This window comes from Rhagoletis zephyria, unplaced genomic scaffold (assembly GCF_001687245.7).
Source record: "Rhagoletis zephyria isolate East Lansing unplaced genomic scaffold, Rhagoletis_zephyria_1.1 Rzeph_scaffold_05385, whole genome shotgun sequence".
NCBI classification, from domain to species: domain Eukaryota; kingdom Metazoa; phylum Arthropoda; class Insecta; order Diptera; family Tephritidae; genus Rhagoletis; species Rhagoletis zephyria.
This window is the reverse complement of record NW_016162468.1, coordinates 17,364-37,797: the sequence shown is the minus strand read 5'-3', so window position 1 is coordinate 37,797 and position 20,434 is coordinate 17,364. Positions and strand designations below refer to the sequence as shown.

Here is a 20,434-nt window from a genome sequence, read left to right as displayed (position 1 = left end):
AATACGACTCATGCATAGCGCTTTTGTGGCCAAGGCACTTCATTCCATTCCATCGCACCGGAGCACAATACACCACCGGGGACTCCTCGAAAGTCTGTGCAACGATGAAAACCAATTCTATGCACAAAATTGCCAAGTATGTATTTACTTGTGCACATATGTATTTGTATAAAGCCGACATGGCATTGAAACTCGCCTCCATGTTGTGACACAGTTCAACAACCTTTGACTTTGAGTGCGCTGCGCAGCCACGATGATGCCACGAGAATTCTATGCGCAATGCATCCGACTCGAATCACAAACGAGGCGGAGTGTCGAGCAGCAAACGTTTGTGCAAAAGTTGCTTAACCAAAGTGGTGGTGGTGGTGGTGTATGGCAACTAATAATAAATACTTGCAGAAAATTGCAATAATAAGCAAATGGGAGCCGGTAAGAGCGTAGTAAGAGAGTGAGAACTGGAAACAAAGCTTTTGTTAAAAGTTCTAAAAGTGCACTTCTTTAGTAGCGTGCAAAATATGAGCATTTATGAGGAACAAAAAAAAACATACTAGAGGTTTGGAGCCACCTATAAGGATTGGTGTGGTTGCCATTTAGTAAGAAGAATCCTACTCGTCCTCGAATCGTCTGCAAAATACATACATAAGTCCCCAAGATTGGGGTATCATCACCGGCCAAAATCCGACCAATCTTCGCCCTGTTTGAATGAAGAATTTGATTCACAGGGCGGTTAAAGAAAGACAGGTTTGTGGTTAAATTCAAAACTATTGCAAGAATGAAGTTCTAGAATATTTATTACATAAAAGAAACTTTACGCCCAGCCTATCAAATCCATAACAGAAGTGTTTATAAAATGAAGTTAAGATTCTGATCGTCCGCGCACTAGTTACGATTGTGAATAACCCTGGCTCAAAGCCAAAAAAAGTTATTGGAAACGTTCCGGAGCCTCTATCCAACAGAATGATGAGGTAAATATGGCAAATAGGACTATCGGAAAGTGAAATCAATTGCACGCACACTACAAAAGTGCTCTGCCGAAGCTGCCCACCTCTGGTCTAGAGTATGGCGACTACGTTAAAAAAAAATAAAATAACTCCAATACACTTATTGTGGCTGTTTGTCAATGTCCAACACTGTATTCTGCTTCATTCAAAATATCAGTCGCTATGATGCGGGCCCATGCCTTTTGCACGTTTCTTACGCCAAATACTAAATGATCTGAAATGAATATTTTTAATTAACACTCGAAAATAATACTAACAAATAAAATCTACTAAACTTTACATTAGTCGGTAATTTGTTTATTGTTAATTAAAATAACTTAAATGTTTTGATTAAATATTGTTTCACTAATTACTAATTTATTTAACATATATGTAGGTGTGTATGTAAAAGCTCATCTAATTCTATGCATAAAAGTCATTATTCGGAGTTGACAGAGTCATCATCATCATCATCCTCATCCCCGCTGTCATCAAGTTCCGGCATCGGGAAGCGCAAAATAGCTGCTATGCCGGTAAGATTAGCCAATTGTTCTCCTGAAATATGCATGCTGGAGAATATCTTCACTTCACCACCCGCCTCGCGCACGGATTCGACCAGATTTACAAACTCCTTGCGCTGCTGCACATCCTGACATCGAAAGAGGTTATCCGAAATCAGCAGAGTTTCTATCGCCATCGCTTTGGCAGCCTCCAACACATGCTTTTTGCCATAGAATGCCCTCGCCGGTTCACAATGTAGTATAGTATAGAACTGTTCTAGCACTTTCACTTCTCTAACTGCTTTTGTGTCGGATATTTTCACCATTACGCTGGGATCCTGCAGCACCTCTTTCAAGGATTGTTTGAAACCCGAGGATGAGCGCACAAGTATGAATTTGCTCTTGTTATCCAACAACAATTTTATATCATTTTTCACTGCCTGCTGGTACATGTATTCGTAGAACTGATCCCGCACGAATCCAGGCGATGCTATCAACACACATTTAACTATGTCGAAATTCACATGCCTCAGTATGCCCTGCATGACGCTCTCGTAAAACTTCACCAACCCTTTCTCATGCTGTTGTGTGTGACCTTTGCGCTTGCGCGGTATGGACACCTCAATTTTGCTACGCACCAGCGTCATGCTAGCCGTAATCAGACAGACATAGGCCAGACCCTCCTGCATTACAATCGCTGCCAAATCGGACGACTGTGTGGGGTCGCAGGCCATTTCGATGCGTTCCAGCGCTATTGTATCCCATTCTGCTTTGCGTATCTCAAATTTTCGATTCAACTCCAAGTCGAGCGTGTGATATGCACCCATCTTAACGTATTGGTTCTCCTCGATGTTGCGTCCCTTTAAGCGCAGCATGCAGGCTTGTGTATCAAAGTCTATGGACTCGACGCTGATCGTAAGTGTGGTGCGTACACGACTACTCGTCGATGAACCGGTCGCTGATTCATTTTGCACCTTTCGTATGGTTGTGCTCCGCACTTGATCGCCCTCGGCAATCAAATTGTAGGTATGCCACATATCTTCAGGTTCTTCTGGTATCAGGGTGACAGAACCCTGAGCGCCTTTATCGAAATTTCTATTGACCAGCCTCATTTTCTAGGTTTGAAGTTTTAGAAAAATGAAAGGTTTTTAAAAGGTATGAAATAGATATGTTTTATGGTAAAAAATTACAACGCGCACCAGTACTCTACCAGATGGCAAGTTACACAAAAAAGGACATGCGTACTAAATAAAAAAGAGGATCATTAATATCACACACACAATTAAACGAGAATCGCTTTGAAACTTTGAATAACTTTGAACTATAAATAAGTCGTTTTAAATATTTGTTACGGTTTCTGTCCGATTAAAAAGCTGGTTGTTGTTTGTGTTGTTAGTGAGTTTATAAAATATTGCCTTCAATCTCACTGTAAAGCAGGGTATGAGATGAGAAGTGACACACTACAGTCGGGTCTACGTAAGCGGAACGATCCAGATTTATATCTGTCCGAGGACTGTCACTCCAGCATCATTCTCCAAAAACCCTTTGGAAATTTGTATCCTGTTACAACAACAACATGAGAAATGAGCATATGAAGAGATAATCAGTATCCAACAAGGAAACGCAAGCTCTGTTGTAGCCGCTACAACAACAACAACAACATAGGGACAGGGGATTATCTGGCCCTCATCATGTTGAGTGATCTGTCAAGCTAAGATCTCGTTATCGGCGCAATGGGCCGATTTTCGTTTCATTTTTCGAAATGCGACAATCTGAGCCGAAATTGTGCTGACTATAGCAACCAAGAGTAATATTGCTGTACCGACGATAACACAACACAATAGGGAGGCAAACATATCATAGCTAAACGGCCAAACACGTAAACTTAATTTTGGCCTCTAGATTAAGATGCCGTTTCCAGAAAATCTATATCACGTCAAAATTTTGAAATATTTAGGAGGGAACTTGTAGAGCTGTGAAAGTGAAATTTTCGTCGATTATGACACTGTGCACAGGCCAAATATGACGCGGTATAGGCCGCCGCCTATTGGAAGACATTACACAGTCACTTTGACTTCAGCAACAGCTTCACAGCTCAAAAAAGGTCTTAAAAACCCATTCGGAAATTTCAAAATACGCAAAAATATGCCAGAATGGGATTGAAAAGAACCCAAGTTCAGGTCCAAATAGTGTACAACCCCATAAAATTAAAAAATATTACGAAATTAAATATGAGTTATAATGCAAAACCACGGATCTGAGAAATCAAATGTATGGGAGCTAGTATGTGTTACAATGAACCAATTTCGACGATTTTCAAAAGTAGTTATGCTAATATCTAAAAACAGTCACATGTAAAATTTTAGTAAACTAACTTTAAAACATAATTGTTAACCAAAAGAATAAAGTTTAAGCAAATTTTCAAGTACCGTTATATCGAAAACTGGAGCCAATCTTACAAACCCGGGAGACGCCATTAAATTTAAAAGGTCCCAGTCAAGTAAGATCAACTATCGAAACCTTTGTTCAGAAAAAAAAATTATTTTCAGAGCACTAAAACTTACCTCTTAAATATCTCAAAATTTTGACGTGATACGGATTTTTCTGAAAACGGTATCATAATCTAGAGGTCAAAATTAAGTTTACGTGTTTGGTCGTTTAGCTGTAATATTTCAAAGTTCGTCATATATTTAATTTGGCCGATATGCACCTAAAAAGTTTGTCACACTGTGCGATAATGGGACCACTCCAAAAGCAGTCGTAAAATTTTTTTAATATGTACCCATCAAGCACGATGAAAACCGGTACATATTCTCCTTATCAAGCTTATTAATTGTATGATGATGAAATATCCAAAAACGTAAATTTTGAATTACTTCTCTATATTATTAATCGCGCGATATATGTACATATGTATATATTGAATAGTATTTCCCATACGTACATAATTGGAAATTTTTTGGTATAGTCTTATGTGGATTTCTTACGCAGGCATTCATACTTAGTATGTACATATGTATGTATGTACCTATGTACAATGCACACAAACTTAGGTAAAACATTCAACAACCCAATAATTCGATAAGCCGTACTCCCTAAGCTGACGCCAAAGCTGGTATTTTTCACAAAAATGTCGATGCAGATGACAATGATACATATATGAATGATACTATATAAGCAGCTATAATTATTGGCTGGCAGGGATCAAGGTACTTTGCAAAACAGCATTATAGAGCTTATCAGTCTGAGCACTCAGAGCAGACGGCACTCAATGTAAACTTTATTGTCACCCACAAAAATCATGGTACCTATGTATATATATGTATGTACATATATGTATATGGGCATATGCATGCACATATGTATGTGTCTAAATTTTACATATGTAAGTATACAGCAGAGCTTTCAAATTGGAGTCTGCGTATGATAACGCAGTTTTATGAACTTACGGAAGTTGTGTAACTGAAAAATTTTATAAAATCGCCCCAATAGTCAGCTAAAATTTAGATGGCTTTAAGGAGCCCAGTTTAAATATTTTGGCCTGGAGAACGCTTCTTAATGACAATACAAATATTTAGTAGCAAAATCATAAAAGTTCAGATTCCTCTATGGAATCTCAAGAAATAAAAATTAATTTTTTTTTCATCTAATACTCAAAATCGATACTACTATATTCGAAGATATCACATATAAATTTTTTACTCCAATCGGGACCAAAATTTGTATGTCATATCTTCGACTTAAGTAGTATCGACAGATTAAAGCGAATGGTTGAATAACCTTTATGATGGTCTGGTACTATTATAATTAAACCAAGTTCATACATATGACACTTTTTTATTCTTTCAATTTTTCATAGCTAATTTTTTGCCAGCGTAAAAATTGCTGTATAGCTTTTAAAACGAGCAGGTTTATTTTCAAATAAAGAAGCTTAAAGGCTTTACAGCACCAAAAGTTTCATACTTGGGAGCAGAATATTTTATTCGCACTTACATTCAGTGTTGCCACGGACAATTTTTTTTTCCTACCAAAACCAACCAAACCCTACCAAAAATTTTGTTCGAGTTTTTAATATCTTTTTCAATGCCAAGTTTATTAAAAATGTAGATAACATAACATTTAGTTAAACTAAACCAGAGCTAGTAAAATAAAAACAAATTAGCTTAGTGTCAGGGACACTCCCGCTGCGACCAAAGAATATCTTTCCTTTTTTGTTATTGTTGTTTCCGAAGAAAAAATACACTGAAGATGGCACAACGCCGAAACCGGTTTGTCTCCAAACCAAATTTGACAAGGGATAACGGAAATTCATTCCAAAATACTTCTAAGAATATTTATGTTCCAAATTTTGGATGGACAAGACAATCGTTCGGGTCGGTTCATCCGTCAACATTGTCATCAGTTTCAGCTAAGGGGAGGCCCAGGAAATGCGCGACTTCGACAGGGTCTGTCCTTAAGCTAACGGGTCCACTGGTTTGCATCAGTCTGCTGTTCGTGGTACGTAGGGTTTCCTCCACCAGCCGACCGAAGGCTCCGGACTATACAAGCGCATTTGGGCTGCATGCTTTGAGAGACAGGAACCCACCACATCGTTACGCTATTGTGGTTAAAAAGAGTTTTACAGCTGTCCACAAGCCTTAATGCTGTTTAAAAGAATGTAAGGCCTTTAAACCTGCTTGTCTATCCGGCATAATATTTATGATGGCCGAAGAAACTCGCGAACACAGACTTATATTGCGAAGATTTCCGCTTGGTATATTCAGAGACTTTCTTAGTATCTTGGTCCATGTACGTCTGCCAAAGTACTTCCGTCGTCCATACTCGATCCATCGGTATATAGTTATGATCGCTTCCCAGCAGTTCCTTTTAGTTATTCTGACCTTGTAGGGTTTGTAGTAGGATAACTCGGGATCATCCAGGAATAGCTTGAGAACCTCCAAGCGACCCCGAAGATCTCTACTGTTTTCGTTCCCACGACAGTCGGGTCTACGTAACCGGAACGACCCAGATTTATATCTGGCCAAGGACTGTCACTCCAGCAACACTCCCCAAATAGTCTTTGGGGAATTTGTATGCTGCTACAATAATAATAATAATCTCTACTTTTCATTCTGATTGTATTGAATTGCCGTGGGGCACTCCAGCAGGCCTCTTTCTCATTCAGAATAGACAAGGAAGAAGGGCATCCGTTGGTCAGGTACGCGTAGCTCCTGTGATGGCTTCGCGGACCAGTCCGTGCGGCTGTTCAAGCTGACATCCGTATTGAAATACCAATACATTAGATCGGGTGATATTCCCAAAGTCCTACCATGAAATCTCTGACATGCATAAAACACACTTGTAGTTTTGTTGTTAGCATTCGAGAAATGTAATTTTTAATTGAGCCTTTTGTCCAGAGCCACCCTAGATACTTTAACTCTGCTGAGAAATCAATTTCTGTCCCTGCCAAGTACAGTCCAGTCAAGTAGACTTTCCTTCTTTTGGTAAATGGGACAATGGTGGAATTCAGTGGGTTTATCTACAAGTCCCGTTTCAGCGCACCAATATATATTCGTGTAAACAAGGTTGTTAAAATGTTGGCGGATATATATTTTCTATTTTTCGCAAATAACTATTAGTGTCGCGGAACCTACCAAAATCTAATCTAGCCTACCAACCCACCAAATAGAAGTGAACCTACCAGTTTTGTTAGGAAAAGCCCAAATTTTCTTCGATTCTACGCTCTACACTTTGTCCTGTAATTTTCATTTACATATTTACCCAGCACTTATTTGGCGAATTTTCTTATCTTTCAATCACATCTTAATTTTTCCAAAAACTAAAAGAACTCAAAACGCTTATCAGAATTATCTTAAACGCGTAAACACACCAACAAATATACAAAGACTGTTGCGGAAACAAGGGCGAGGCAGAGCACATGGAACGCCCGTGCAACAAACACAAAACACTGGTCAGCCACACAAGCAAACGCACATACGTACAAATTCCTATGTGCGGCAGAGGCAAGCTATCTGATAGAAAAAAATGCACAGGCAACAACAGAAATTTCACATATCTTCGCACAATGCGCTATTCACATGGAAGCCACGATTGACAATCGAAAAGCTAAACTTCTTAACACTGGCGCTTGTTTCTTTTTGTTTAAATTAATAAATATTTTCTGCTCACCTTTGCGCTGGTTTTATATTTTTGCAAAAACTGACAGCTAGCACTGCACCGAATGTCAAACTCAGAATAGAAGACTGCGAGTGCTGCCATATGGGCGGATTTTAATATTGAGTGTACTAAAAATCGATAAGCTTGCTTGAGTTATCGAAAACATTAAAGTAGCAAAATTATTTGGATCAAATGCAGAATAACTCCAATTCTAAAATTTAAAAAAATATGTATGGGGACAGATAGAGATCATTCAGGTGACCATAACGGACTATTGCCAGCATACTGTATATCCAATGAATGCTTGATAACTTTCCTATTTTATTCTAGAACCATTGCATATATAAAGAAGGTGCTTCAAAAGAAAACTATTTTTTTTCTTCAATTATTTTGTTTGTTTAAAATTAATTTATTATCGGTTTACCGGTTACCAAATTAACGTGGAGGAATACAGTCGATTATCCGGTTAACCGATTATTCGAATAGTCGAGTAGCAACTTTTGCATTGACTGAAAATCGAATAGCCCCTGCAATTTTAGCTGATAATGTGCAAATTTCAAATGGGTACGAATGACCGTTAATTTTTTAGAATTTTTTTTGACGCATTGGCTTCCATATAATGAATAAACTCAATTTATTTGTATATGGAAGAAAACCGCAACACCTTTGGCGAAAAAAATTCTAAAAAATCAACGGCAACCTTTAGCCACTTGAATTATTAATATATTAGAATTGTTTTACAATAATTACAGCTTGTTGATTTTTTGATTATATTTTGAAAAACAATGAATAATTTCCGCCCTAGCTTTAAAATTTTTTTCATGACATTTTTTGATTTTTGCGGAACCCGCGTGAATATTTCGTGTTTTATCTTTCGGGATCCTTCGAGATTTTTCAAGATAAGAATTGACTCAAGAGAAAAAAATGTTCCAAGTACATTTCCATAGCACATTTGCATAATTAAGTTTTCTTAATATCGTCCAACAACAGCCTTGTTTATTTAGATTTTTATTTTGTTACTCGATTGCAATAGAATGCGGCTAAAGTGTTTTTTTTCGATAGCACTCAAATTTACTCCAATAATAATTACAAATATCTGGCAAGAACCTTATGTAATATTATTTGAGTGGCAACACTTTTAGAAAGTAGTGAGAACATTCTAACGCATCCCTCGTTTCAATTGTGCTCTTTGCCAGAACGTCGACATAGCCTCGGTGGCGCAGTAGGCAGCGCGTAAGTCTCATAATCTTAAGGTCGTGAGTTCGAGCCTCACCCGGGGCAGTCAATTTTTTGCATTTTTGTTTTCTCTTTTTTTTTTTTAATTAATTGCTGAAATATTATAGTTTTTTGTTTTTGTTTAATTAAAATCTTGGCAACTGCGAGTGGGGAGGCAAAGTGTTGGAAGTGTTGGTGAACTACAACTGTTGAAATGAAAATGCATACATCAGCTCGGGCGGAATGTCTCACTTCATTTGGCAGCAATCAACAGGTGCGTCAGACGCGAATTCGTGTGCAACTAAAAAAAAAAACGAATCTTATTAAAATGGCAATTAATATGCAAACATAAAATCGATTTGCCATTTAAATTACTGCTATTAGACCTCTCAGCTGCACCACTCACCAAAATATCTAAGCGCCTCTCATGTTAGCTAAATATGTATGTACATATCTAAACAGTTGGAGACAAGTTGACTTCATTAAATTGCTTAATTACGGCGATAAATCTCAGATCCGTGCGTACACTGCTTGTTTTTTTTTTTACCAAATTTGAAGACTTCTCCGTTAACATTTGTGTTTTTTTAGAAAATTGAAAATGACATGATGAAAATGATGTCGCTCAGGGAAAATTTATTGGCGCTTGTGCAAATATTTAAGTTCGTCATTGAGTTTGAAAGATACAGGCTGTTAAGCTCCCGAGCTAATTGATGTCAGACAATTTATTACAAAGTTGCTTTATTTTGCAGCAAGCGACACTTTTTTTATGAAACAAAAAATTGGTTTTTATATTTTTGTTTGCCTTTTTTTATTTAAAATGCGCTTAATTCTACAAAAGTGCCGAAATGGGGCAAATAATTTATTTACAAATGTATGTATGTACATATTTACATACATAGTGACACAGTACACTCACAGCTATGTACAAAATTTGTTTTTTATGGCACATATGTATGTATGCATCTAAAAATGTGTTTACATACATACATACATATGTAAATATGTATTTATTTAGTTGCTTCTTGCGCTTTTAGTTAGCGAAAAAGTAATACGATGAGCATTCGTTTCTTCAATTAAGCAACTGAAAAGATAATGATCTCTGAGATTTATTGCTGTCAAGCTTATGTACATATGTATATACATACATACATATGTTCGTTGCTGTTTTTCATATCAACTCATTCACGTATTTTTATTGAACAATTACAAAACTAATCAAAACCTCATTAACAATGAATGCGCGCATATGAATATGTATGCATATGTATGTATGTGTTTATGTTTGTTTTTTGTGTTTATGTATTCACTTCCTCACATATTTGAGATTACTTATGTCATTGAAAACAGCTTAAAAATGATCTCTTACTAGAATATTGGTATGTATGTATATAGTACATATTGTATAACTTCATATAAGTACATATATGTATGTACATACATATGTAATTGGTATGCGTATAAATGTGTTTACATACATAAATTGGCGTAATGAATAGGTGTCCAGTGTTTCTGGATCATAAACACCCCGATTGTAAGCATTACCCGCTTATAAGCACTACGAAATTTTTTAGTTCGTTTCCTCTCTTTAATTCTATTTTAAATTTTCAAAAAATTTGTAATTTTGGGAGATAAAGTTTACTGGTTTTGCTTCACTATTTTCTCGTTAACCTAAATAATTCATAATATATATTTTTTTTTTATATATTTTTTTAAAGAAGAAAATAGTTAAAACAGGCACCGAGAACGCAAAGTATGACCGAAATTAAATGTTGTGTTCGTAGTTTTGATCCCAAAAACGCTTCAAAATCAAACCCAAAATGAAAACAAAACTATCAATAACGTTCTCAATGGGAGTTATATAAGTTTCCAAAGAGAACAAAATGCAAACAACTTGGGAACATTTCTAAGAGAACTAAAAGGGAACAAAAGCCCAAGGAACTTTCTCTCGAAGCACAATTTGGGAACTAAAATGTCAGGAACTTTCTGACAGACAACGAAACGGGAACAAATCTTCTCTGAACTATTCGCGAAAAATGAAAGCGAAAAGAAAAAATTTTTCACATAGCGTTCATTAGTTTGAAATGTTTGAACATTAAAATTAATGAAAAAATAACTGGAAGATCACTATGCAAATTTNTCCACTGATTGGCATTAGGCCACCCATTTTTTTTTTTTTTTTTTTTTTTTTTTTTTTTTTTTTTTTTTTACAAAAAATGAAAAATTGCTCCGTAAATGGTCAGTTCACCCTAATGATAGATGAGCTGGAAGTTGAAATGATTCAGACTTCCTCTGGCTTAGAATTAAAAATCGTGGTTCTTATTTAAACGACTTTTAGTCACAACACGCAGAGTCGCCTCTCATTAAGTTAGTTAAGTTCTCAAAAATTTTTGTTCTCTATCAGACTTTTTTCTTATTTGATGCTCCTCGAAAACGTTTTCGATATTTTCGTTATCATTTTTTTCTCACTGGAAACGTTCCCGAAAGTTTCGTTCTCACTCTGTACTTCTTGGGAACGTTCGCGAGAATTTCGCTCGCATTTTGTTATTGACGGAAACGTTCTCAAACATTTTGTTCCCGTTTGGTTCATTTGTTGGAACGTCCTTGACGTGGAAATGAATTTAATGACTATTTTTTATTCATTTTTGTTTTTAAAATATTCATATAAAGCAAAGTTAATATTTCATTATGGGTCATTTTATTGTAAGTGGTGGGACATTTGACTCAATAATGTGATCAAATGTGAATTATAACTATGTCGTCGGAGTTAATACAACAGTAGAATAATGTATAAAATTCCTTTCAAAAAATACCTTACAAAATCTAAGTCCTTTGTAATTATTTTTTAAATGATTGTGACTGGTGTACTGAAAATCCACCCATTTTACCTTTGTGCACTCAAAGACGATTTTTAGTGAAAACACTCAAATCATTTTCGGGCGAGATTTATGGTGTTGTAAAATATGTACTACTAGCAGACCCGACGAACTTCTTCCCGCGCAAAATTATTATTTTTTGAGCTTTGTACCACGATTGTTTATTAGGAAAAATTGAAAAAGTAACAAAATAAAAATAAAATGTTAATAAGCCACAATAACATTGACAAATATATATATATTTTTTTATTTAAACATTTTGGTCCAACAATCACGTACACGATTTCCAGTGGCATATTTTTATCTTATTACGTGAAACGAGCAATTCTTGTACATATACATATATACCCATAGGGTTCTCGGAAACGGATTTTGATGAAATTTTGTACACAGATAATGTTTTGGATTTTAAGGATATCTGAATAGGCACTATCTCCGAGAAGACTCGTATAAGGTTGCCACCTATTCGAAATTAGATACAAATTAATTAAAACATCATAATATGGGTATCAAATGGAAGGTATTTTAAAGGTCCCTAATTAAAAATATTTTTATTTCATTTTTTGTTCAGAAAAAAAGGTAAAATATTACTTACCATGCATGGGTACCAAGAGAAGGTTCTTAAGCAATGCTTTCCCTATATACAAAATGTTACCCCTTAGGATAATAGTGTAAGGTTGCCACTTATTTAAGATTATACACAATTTATCTAAAACATCGCAATATGGATATCAAATCAAAGGTATTGTTGAAAATTTTGGGCAGAACATATTTTCCATCAGAGTAGCCACTCTTCTATGTAATACAACTTTTTATTTTGTTAATTCCAATCAGCACTTTTTTAAGTATGCACAGTACATATACGCTCAAGATATGTATCATTCATTCCAGTGTATTTCGGAATAGGGTTGCCACCTAAATTTTGGAGTAAGAAATTTACTTAATAGATTACTCCCGATAACGTTCGCATTAATACTGCATGACTTTGGCGACTCACTTAAAGTTAGCATATAAAAGTGAGGTATTTATAGAAATCCCACAAAAAAGCTAACTACTAGTTAGTTATTTTTTAGCAATTGATAAATTTTTACTGTAGGGTACCTACAACATACAAACATAAGTATGTGCATTTCATAAATCTATGTATGCACGTCAAGTCAAAATATTTAATTTATGTCTATCTATTACTAACTTAAAGTTAATATTTCCAATATGTATAGTATTTTTCTATACCTTAAAATGGCAAATGGTAATTTTCAAATGTTCGTATTCCCACCAAATTCATTTAGCAACCGTATACGCTTTTCAAATGCGCCGCCTTTTTTATTTTACTAACCCATAAACGAAGATCACTACATTATTGTCATAGCAACAGCAAAAATCTTTTATCGGTATCGTCTAAAGTTTTCTGCATTTTTTTGTTGTTGATATTTTATGGACCAATTTTACGATCTGACAGCTGCAAATTTTTTCTACCCATTTTCATTAATAAACTCCACAAACCATCCACATGTCAGCGCGTGTTGCTGCAACATAATGCACAACTGCTGCCTTAAATGATTGCTGTCAAATGCTTAGTGACTGCAGTTGCCCCCGACTACAGCACTCCCGCCACGGGCGTCAATTATATTTTACGATCGCTGGCAATTGGCACTTAGTGTAAGGTTGTGTGTGTGTGTGTGTTTGTTTTTTTGCCTAATGCTTAATAATCGGCAACAATGGTGACGGCCGCTGTGGGCGGCAATGAAGTGTTGTTATTAATAAAATATTAATGATAAATGTTTGAATTTATATTGTTGTTGAAATACTTGCACTTAGAGGAGTCAAAAGTGTTAATAAGATTTCTTGAAATAAATTAAGTGTTTGAATACTATTTGGTGAGTGTGTGTTGGGTGTAATAAGTGGTGGCGCGAATACAGGGTCCTGTGGCGCAATGGATAACGCGTCTGACTACGGATCAGAAGATTCCAGGTTCGACTCCTGGCAGGATCGGTAACATGTAGATTTTTTTAAATACTATTTTTTTATTGAGCACTTTTTTGTCACTATTAAAAAAAAATCCAAAAAATTGTTTCCCTGACCCAGATAACATCTAAAACTATAATCGTATTGCAAGCTATGTACATTAGGGTGGTCCTTAAAAAAATAAAATTAACGATTTTTTCAGTCTCACCCCCCCAATCGGTAATACCACGGTCACAGATATCACATATAAATTTTGGTCCCGATAGGAGACGGTTAAGGCGTGTTGCACAGGTGGCAAAGTTCAGATTTTTCTCGGGAGATTTTTCAAAGTCGATACTACTAAAGTCGAGGATATCACGTATAAAATTTGGTCCCGATCGGTGTCGTGTTAAGACTTCTTCATAGGGTAATCTGAACTTTAACCACTGTGCGACACGCCTTAACCGTCTCCAAATGGGACCAAAATTTATATGTGATATCTTCGGCTATAGTAGGGGTTGGGGCTTAGAAAATCTGATGTAAAATTTGCTTCCTACATTTAAGGACCACCCTAATGCACATATGTATGTACGTATATGAGCATCTACCACCAGCTGTTATATTTTTCGACAAAAACGCGTTTTTGGTCGCAAATGGTGGTAGGTGGACCTATCTTAGAAAATGCATTATCCTCAGTTTTGTAGAAGGAACAATATTCCATCGTGAAATTGTATTTAAATGAGAACTTAAAAAATATACTAAAAAAAAGTAAAAATAAACACTCATACTCATATACCCATAGGTGCGTATGTAACGTATACGCCTCGTAGCACCATACGCAGTCATCTAACGTTTATTCGCACGCCTTAACTTAAAAGTCATAGGCCCGTAAATTGTAAAAACTGGAACTTTAATTTCTCAAATCAGAGTCATCTTTTAAATAGTCATCTTGTATTTTTTTTTCATTTGGTGACACTAGATTCGTTCCTTTTGGCAAGAATAACATTTTCACCGTTTAATTTTGACATTTTGAAGTATCTTAAATTATTAAAATTAAAGAAATCGTAAAATTTCAAAAATTACAAAATAGCTGCGACAAATATTCTGCATGGTGCCACTTTTGTACTTGTTGCAGGATTAATGCTTTAGCGAGAGAAAAAAAAAAACAATTTAAAATACAACGTTTTTATAGAAAGAAAGCTCTCATTTTCTGCACTATCCGAAGTAAAAGTAGATAGGTACATTGCGATCATCTGATTTCACAGCTTTTCGATGCTTATTTATGTATAGTCAAGGCAATGAAATTAGTTATTACAACTCCCAGCATTCATCGGTCAAAAAAAAAAACAAAGTGGTATATATTTGCAAATTATTAAGTTATCATTGAAATTAATGAATTCCAGTCACACTTCACAAATTGCACTTCGAAAAAACCAACTCCCACCCAATCAACTCATTCATGCATTCTCGTATACTCTCGCATACTGCATTCGTCAGTCTGATTGCCTTCGTTGATTAATTGTTCAGATGTCTGACGTGTCGACGATCATGATGACGGCGGCGGCGGCGGCGGCGGCGGCAAAGACGACATTGCAACGCCAACCATTTTCACACCAAACAAATATGCAAACATACATACATACATACATACAAACAAATATGCGAAGAGGCATGCAATAGGTACATAGTTACAAGACCGGAGGCATTCAATGGCAACACCAACAACAACAACAATGCGTGCCCTCTATGTGTGCCATGAGAAATGCATACAAATATGGAGTGGGCATCCAATAAAAAAAAAATAAAAATAAAAAAAAACAATTGCAATGCGCATACGATTAAAATTGCACAGTAACAAACAAATTGCAAACGTTTAAATTAACATGGCTATCTTGTCTGCGATCGGCCAACGGCAGTTTGGCGTCAAATAGAGCGAAAAAAATTGAAAAATTCTAGATACATATTTACAAGTAAATCTTAAAAAAAAAAGTTTATAAAAATTGTTGTTGGCGTTTGCGCTTCAATTGATTGCACGAATTGCTTTTTATTAGTTGTTGTTGTTGTTTTTGTTGTGTTTGAGGCGCTGCTGAATGACAATTATTGCCCGAGGGAGTTTGCGCGAAAATTATTCAAATTTGTTATTTGACTGACATGCCAGCAACAAACAACGACTGACAGCAAGCAGTAGCACAAACCTGACTTGGGGGAGTGGGAATGGGGTAAATGAGAAATAAATCGATTGCTTGTTCGAGCAGCAAGTGCATTTAGAAGTTGCGCATGCGCAGAACTGTGCGAAATGTTTGCTTCGAAACGAATGCAATGCGCATGCGAATTGGTAATTTATTACAAAATATAAGTCAAATAATTAAAACAAGTAATTTTTAAGCAAAAAACAAAACCGACTTCGATTCACATATAAAAATTTAAGATTATCGTTAATTTCTTTACCATCCACTTATAGGATCTAAACAAAGTTATGCGGTAACATACATACATAAAATAAAAAAAATTTACAAAAAAATATTCCGACGAACTGCTAACCTCCTCCGTTTTTTGAAGTCGGTTAATGAAGCTTAGCGATTTGTATGGTTGGTAAATGAAGGCGCCACAAAAATTTTATTTTTTTTTAATTTCCAAAAAAAACATAATTATTAGGTTTTAATTTTGAAAAAAAAAATTTGAAGGATATCTATTTTTGGCTGGCTTTAATCATTTTTTAATGCGCCAACAATCACTTAAGAAGACAAATCGATTTAGTTTACTGTTTAAGCCGGCGCTCATATCATTAATAAATATTTAAATTTATATTTATTACTCCAGTTGCAGCTAAAGTACACCCATAGCCAAAATAATACAAACGCATATTTTGACCACTTTTGGTTATATATCTTCTGTTTATTTAATATTTATTTTTTTTTTTTAATAAAATTGCAGCTAAATGTCTAATAAAAACCATATAAATTCATATTTCAAGCATTGTGCAAAAATTATAAAAATTCTGTAAAGTTGCATCTAAATGCTCAAGTTTTTAATCATATTTTAAAAAAATTTATTGAGTGTGCAGTTGGCCATAAAATTTAAGTATCATAAAATGTAAGTTTTAAGTTGCTAAAAAATCGCGTGGATTTTTGATATTTTTTTTTGTTAAAGGTGTTTGGCATTTCTTCCATACAAAAAAAATTTCGAAAATCTGGCAGAAAATGTGGAGAAAAAAATCGCCGAAAATCAACGTGATTCTTTAGCAACTTTAAACTTTATGGTACTAAAATTTTATGGGCTATAAAGCTGCATACTCAATAATATTTTTTAAAACAGGAATAAAAAGTTGAAAATTTAGACAAAACTTAGCAGAATTTTTATACTTTTTGCACAATGTTTGAAGAAGGGATTTATATGGCTTTTGTGTAAATAAAAAAGAAATATAGCCAAAACCGGTGAAAATAAGGCGTTTCTATTATTTTGGCCATGGGTGTACATATATTCAAATCATACAATCGTAGCTCAATTGTTAAGATTGAATTTGCTGGTGCAATTTTCTTAGCGCCACACAGTGGGAAGAAATGTATCGTTTTGGACAATAATCCGCTAACTACTCGCATCTTAATCAATAACATAATTTTTTTTTTAATACTCATCATAACATGTGACTGCGATAAGTTGGAATTTTTATAATGAGACGAATTCTTGTTTTCGTACAAATCGAAAATTTGAAATTTTTGTGTAGTAAATGATAGGAAAGTTTCATGATTTCCGATTCGTACGAAAACCAGAATACGCTCCAACATACAAAACTGGAGCCAATTTGACAGAAGAATTGGCTCAAGACTTGAGGATCACGCCATTACCAATTCCTCTGTCATATTGGCTTGAATTTTCTAGGTCATCTACTGTGTTATAAAAATTCAAATTTAACACAGTCGCATGTTATAGTAAAACTCCTTCTGAGTATTAAAAAAATAAAAAATAAAATAGATTAAGATTTGCGTAGTCAGCGGACTTTTATACAAAGCGATACATTTTTTCCCACTGTGCGCCACCTCCTGTGTGGCAGTGTGTAAGGAACTTTAACACACTTCGACTCACCAGATTGTCAAGTGCCAACTTACAAAAAAAAAGAACTCTACACTTTTATGCATATTCTACGCTTTATGCAATTCGCTTCGCTGGTGGCATTTCAACAAAACGATCGTACAACTGAATTCCGCCAGCAGCAAGTGGAGCAGGCAGGCGACAAGCGTCAGTTACGCCTGTCAAAGGCGATTAGAGCAGCAATCTAACTTAATAAAGCAAAAAGCCAAAACGAAAAATAATACAAATTTTATGTTTCAAAGCTCTTTAAAAATTTTAAGATAAGGCGAAAAATATACTAAAATAACCATGAACACTTTGATTTGAAAAATACATTAATTACAAGGAATAAGCATGAGCAGAACATTTTTAAAAAAATATTTAAACAATTACTACATAAAAAAGCATGTAACGAAAATGATGAATGACTCTAACCAGATTTTTCTTTCGTACTCGTAATATTCATATCTCTTAACAGCAAGTAGGCACTTAAACCAGCCAGCATTAGCATTAGTGGAGTATTGTAATTTGTTTGTGAAAAATTATGTCAATGCCGCGAATGCATGTTCTAAATTGCATTTTGATAAATGTAGATTTGTGGTAGAAACAAACTTTGCTGACTTCAGTGTGAGTGTCAGATTTGTAGTTCCTATTGTGGATGTGTCGTATGTAATTGCTTAATGGACATTGAAAAAGTCAGCGGGCCGCAAACGGAATAGAAAAGTTTTGATTTTTTTTTAGAAATTCGTATTAAACATATTTTATTAGAAATTCATAAATATTAGCTGGCGAATGAGATTGTCAGATTATAGACTAATAGCTGCATCTCTAAGAAAGAAGAAGGAGGCCGATTAGACTTCATTTTTATTTTCGAAGGTACTTAGAAAGTATGTAGGTAAAATATTGACTTTCTCATAGGAATTAAATTTATTGTCTTATATAACTCGAGTCTACATATCGCGCAATTTCTTCAAAGATGACCTAATTTAATATCTTTCTTGTCAATTTAATTGAATTAAATTTTTCAAATATGTGGCAACCTGCTTCAAACATATTTTCAACAGTAAATTTTCTTAAACCTCGTTGGTTTATTACCCGTAGTGTAAAATTTCATTTATTTTATCAATTTAATTGAACAAAATATTTTAAAATGTGGCAACCCTCCTCCAACAATATTTTCCGCAGTAAACTTTTTTAAACTTCTTTAGTTTTATACCCATATTGCAATAATTAATTTATCTTGTCAATTAAATTAAATTAACATTTTCAAGCAGGTAGCAAGATTCTATAAAAATATTTTCGGCTATAAGCTTTCTTAAATTTCTTTCTTTTAACATCCGCATTGCAATATTAACTTTATTTTAACATTTTACTTAACTGCAATTTTACTACAGGTGGCAACTCTATATTTTGTTTTCTTTCTATATTTTAAGTTGGACCTCTAACAATACATCGGTGAAAACTACATTCAATTCCAAGCTTTAGTTTTCGAGTGATGCGCATACAAACATACAGACAGACAAAATTCTAAAAATTGATTTGATTTGATTTCTGAAAGACCCCTAATTTTATTTTATTTTTAATTATGTACAATTTTATTATTTGTACCTATTTGTACAACTCTTATGCAACGTTAAGTATGCATAACTGAGCTATTAAGAATGTTTTTCGTTAAATCATTCCAAACATATCAACAAAAGAGAGAAGAAAAAATTAAAATAATTCAAATTACAGCAAGTAAACATAAAAATCTCATCTTATAATTTATTTCATTTTATCACTCAATGCTAAACATAGAAAGAACATAACACGCATACTGGCCTAACCACCACGCTAAGCTTAAGTTAGCACTCGTGCATACGCTCGTCACACGGTCCTGTGGCGCAATGGATAACGCGTCTGACTACGGATCAGAAGATTCCAGGTTCGACTCCTGGCAGGATCGACGAAGCATTTTTTTTTTTTTACTTTTTATTTTTTATTATTGGCTTGGCATAATGCTTATAAAAGTTAGCCAAACGCTGGCTTGCATGCCTACAGTGACTGTTGTAACTATTCGTGAGCTCAAATCTTTTCAAACAATTACGTTTTCTAAAAAATTGTTTTTTTTTTTCTAGTTTTGCATATCTAAGCAAATATATATAACTATCTATATACATATATGTAGTATTCATGTCGAAAATTCTGCTTAGAATTTACATATTAACTTGACACTCGAACAAAATGTCAGTTGAGCTGTTGAATGATAAATTGCGCTGTGAAATTAGGTTTTTGTTATTGTTATATATTGGGTTTTTTTTTTTTGTAATTGCAAGTAGCAATTGTTGCAATTAGCCCACGGCAACGCACATAAAATTGTGATTGATGATTTCGAGTTGACATAGAAAAGTCAGCGAGCAAAAGTATTTACATGCGAAACGCTTGATGTAGATGCATATGTATGTACATATTTTTGCAGTTCAGTACTTAATGCATACTTTTATATATTTATGTACATATGTATGTTTGAGCACAATTTGAAATTATTAACACAGTCACCGCCCTCCAGACCAGCATCCACCAGCCGCCGCCTGCCTTATCTGGAGTACACTGTAGAGCACTCAGTACTCAATTATTAGCAAAATACAAATTTATTTGATTAGCTTTATGTAGTTAAGTGATACAAATGTGTGCACACATGCATATATATGCGCATACA

The 20,434-nt window shown here is 34.7% G+C and overlaps 1 protein-coding gene and 3 non-coding genes across 5 annotated transcripts; 3 read left to right on the top strand and 1 right to left on the bottom strand.

Moving 5' to 3' along the window:
• Nucleotides 1-419: 419 nt before the first annotated feature.
• pelo (pelota mRNA surveillance and ribosome rescue factor) lies at nucleotides 420-7,671 on the bottom strand. 2 transcript variants are annotated; one of them, XM_017627672.1, is made up of 2 exons: nucleotides 7,649-7,671; nucleotides 420-2,595 (listed from the first exon to the last, which is right to left on the bottom strand). In XM_017627672.1, exon 2 carries the CDS (start codon nucleotides 2,590-2,592, stop codon nucleotides 1,420-1,422), a length of 1,173 nt encoding a protein of 390 aa, XP_017483161.1. In that variant the 5' UTR covers nucleotides 2,593-2,595; nucleotides 7,649-7,671; the 3' UTR covers nucleotides 420-1,419. The 2 variants fall into 2 exon arrangements, with proteins under 2 accessions (XP_017483161.1, XP_017483162.1); XM_017627673.1 differs by lacking the exon at nucleotides 7,649-7,671 and adding an exon at nucleotides 7,241-7,362.
• A 1,173-nt stretch (nucleotides 7,672-8,844) lies between these two features.
• On the top strand, nucleotides 8,845-8,917 carry TRNAM-CAU (transfer RNA methionine (anticodon CAU)). Its single transcript has one exon. It is a non-coding gene; the product is annotated as a tRNA-Met (tRNA).
• Nucleotides 8,918-13,643: 4,726 nt separating this feature from the next.
• Nucleotides 13,644-13,716, top strand: TRNAR-ACG (transfer RNA arginine (anticodon ACG)). The gene has a single exon. It is a non-coding gene; the product is annotated as a tRNA-Arg (tRNA).
• Nucleotides 13,717-19,608: 5,892 nt separating this feature from the next.
• TRNAR-ACG (transfer RNA arginine (anticodon ACG)) lies at nucleotides 19,609-19,681 on the top strand. Its single transcript has one exon. It is a non-coding gene; the product is annotated as a tRNA-Arg (tRNA).
• Nucleotides 19,682-20,434: the final 753 nt, after the last annotated feature.

Bases quoted from the DNA above. Each gene is read 5' to 3' on its own strand.
- pelo (XM_017627672.1), bottom strand. From the start codon at position 2,592: ATGAGGCTGGTCAATAGAAATTTCGATAAAGGCGCTCAGGGTTCTGTC.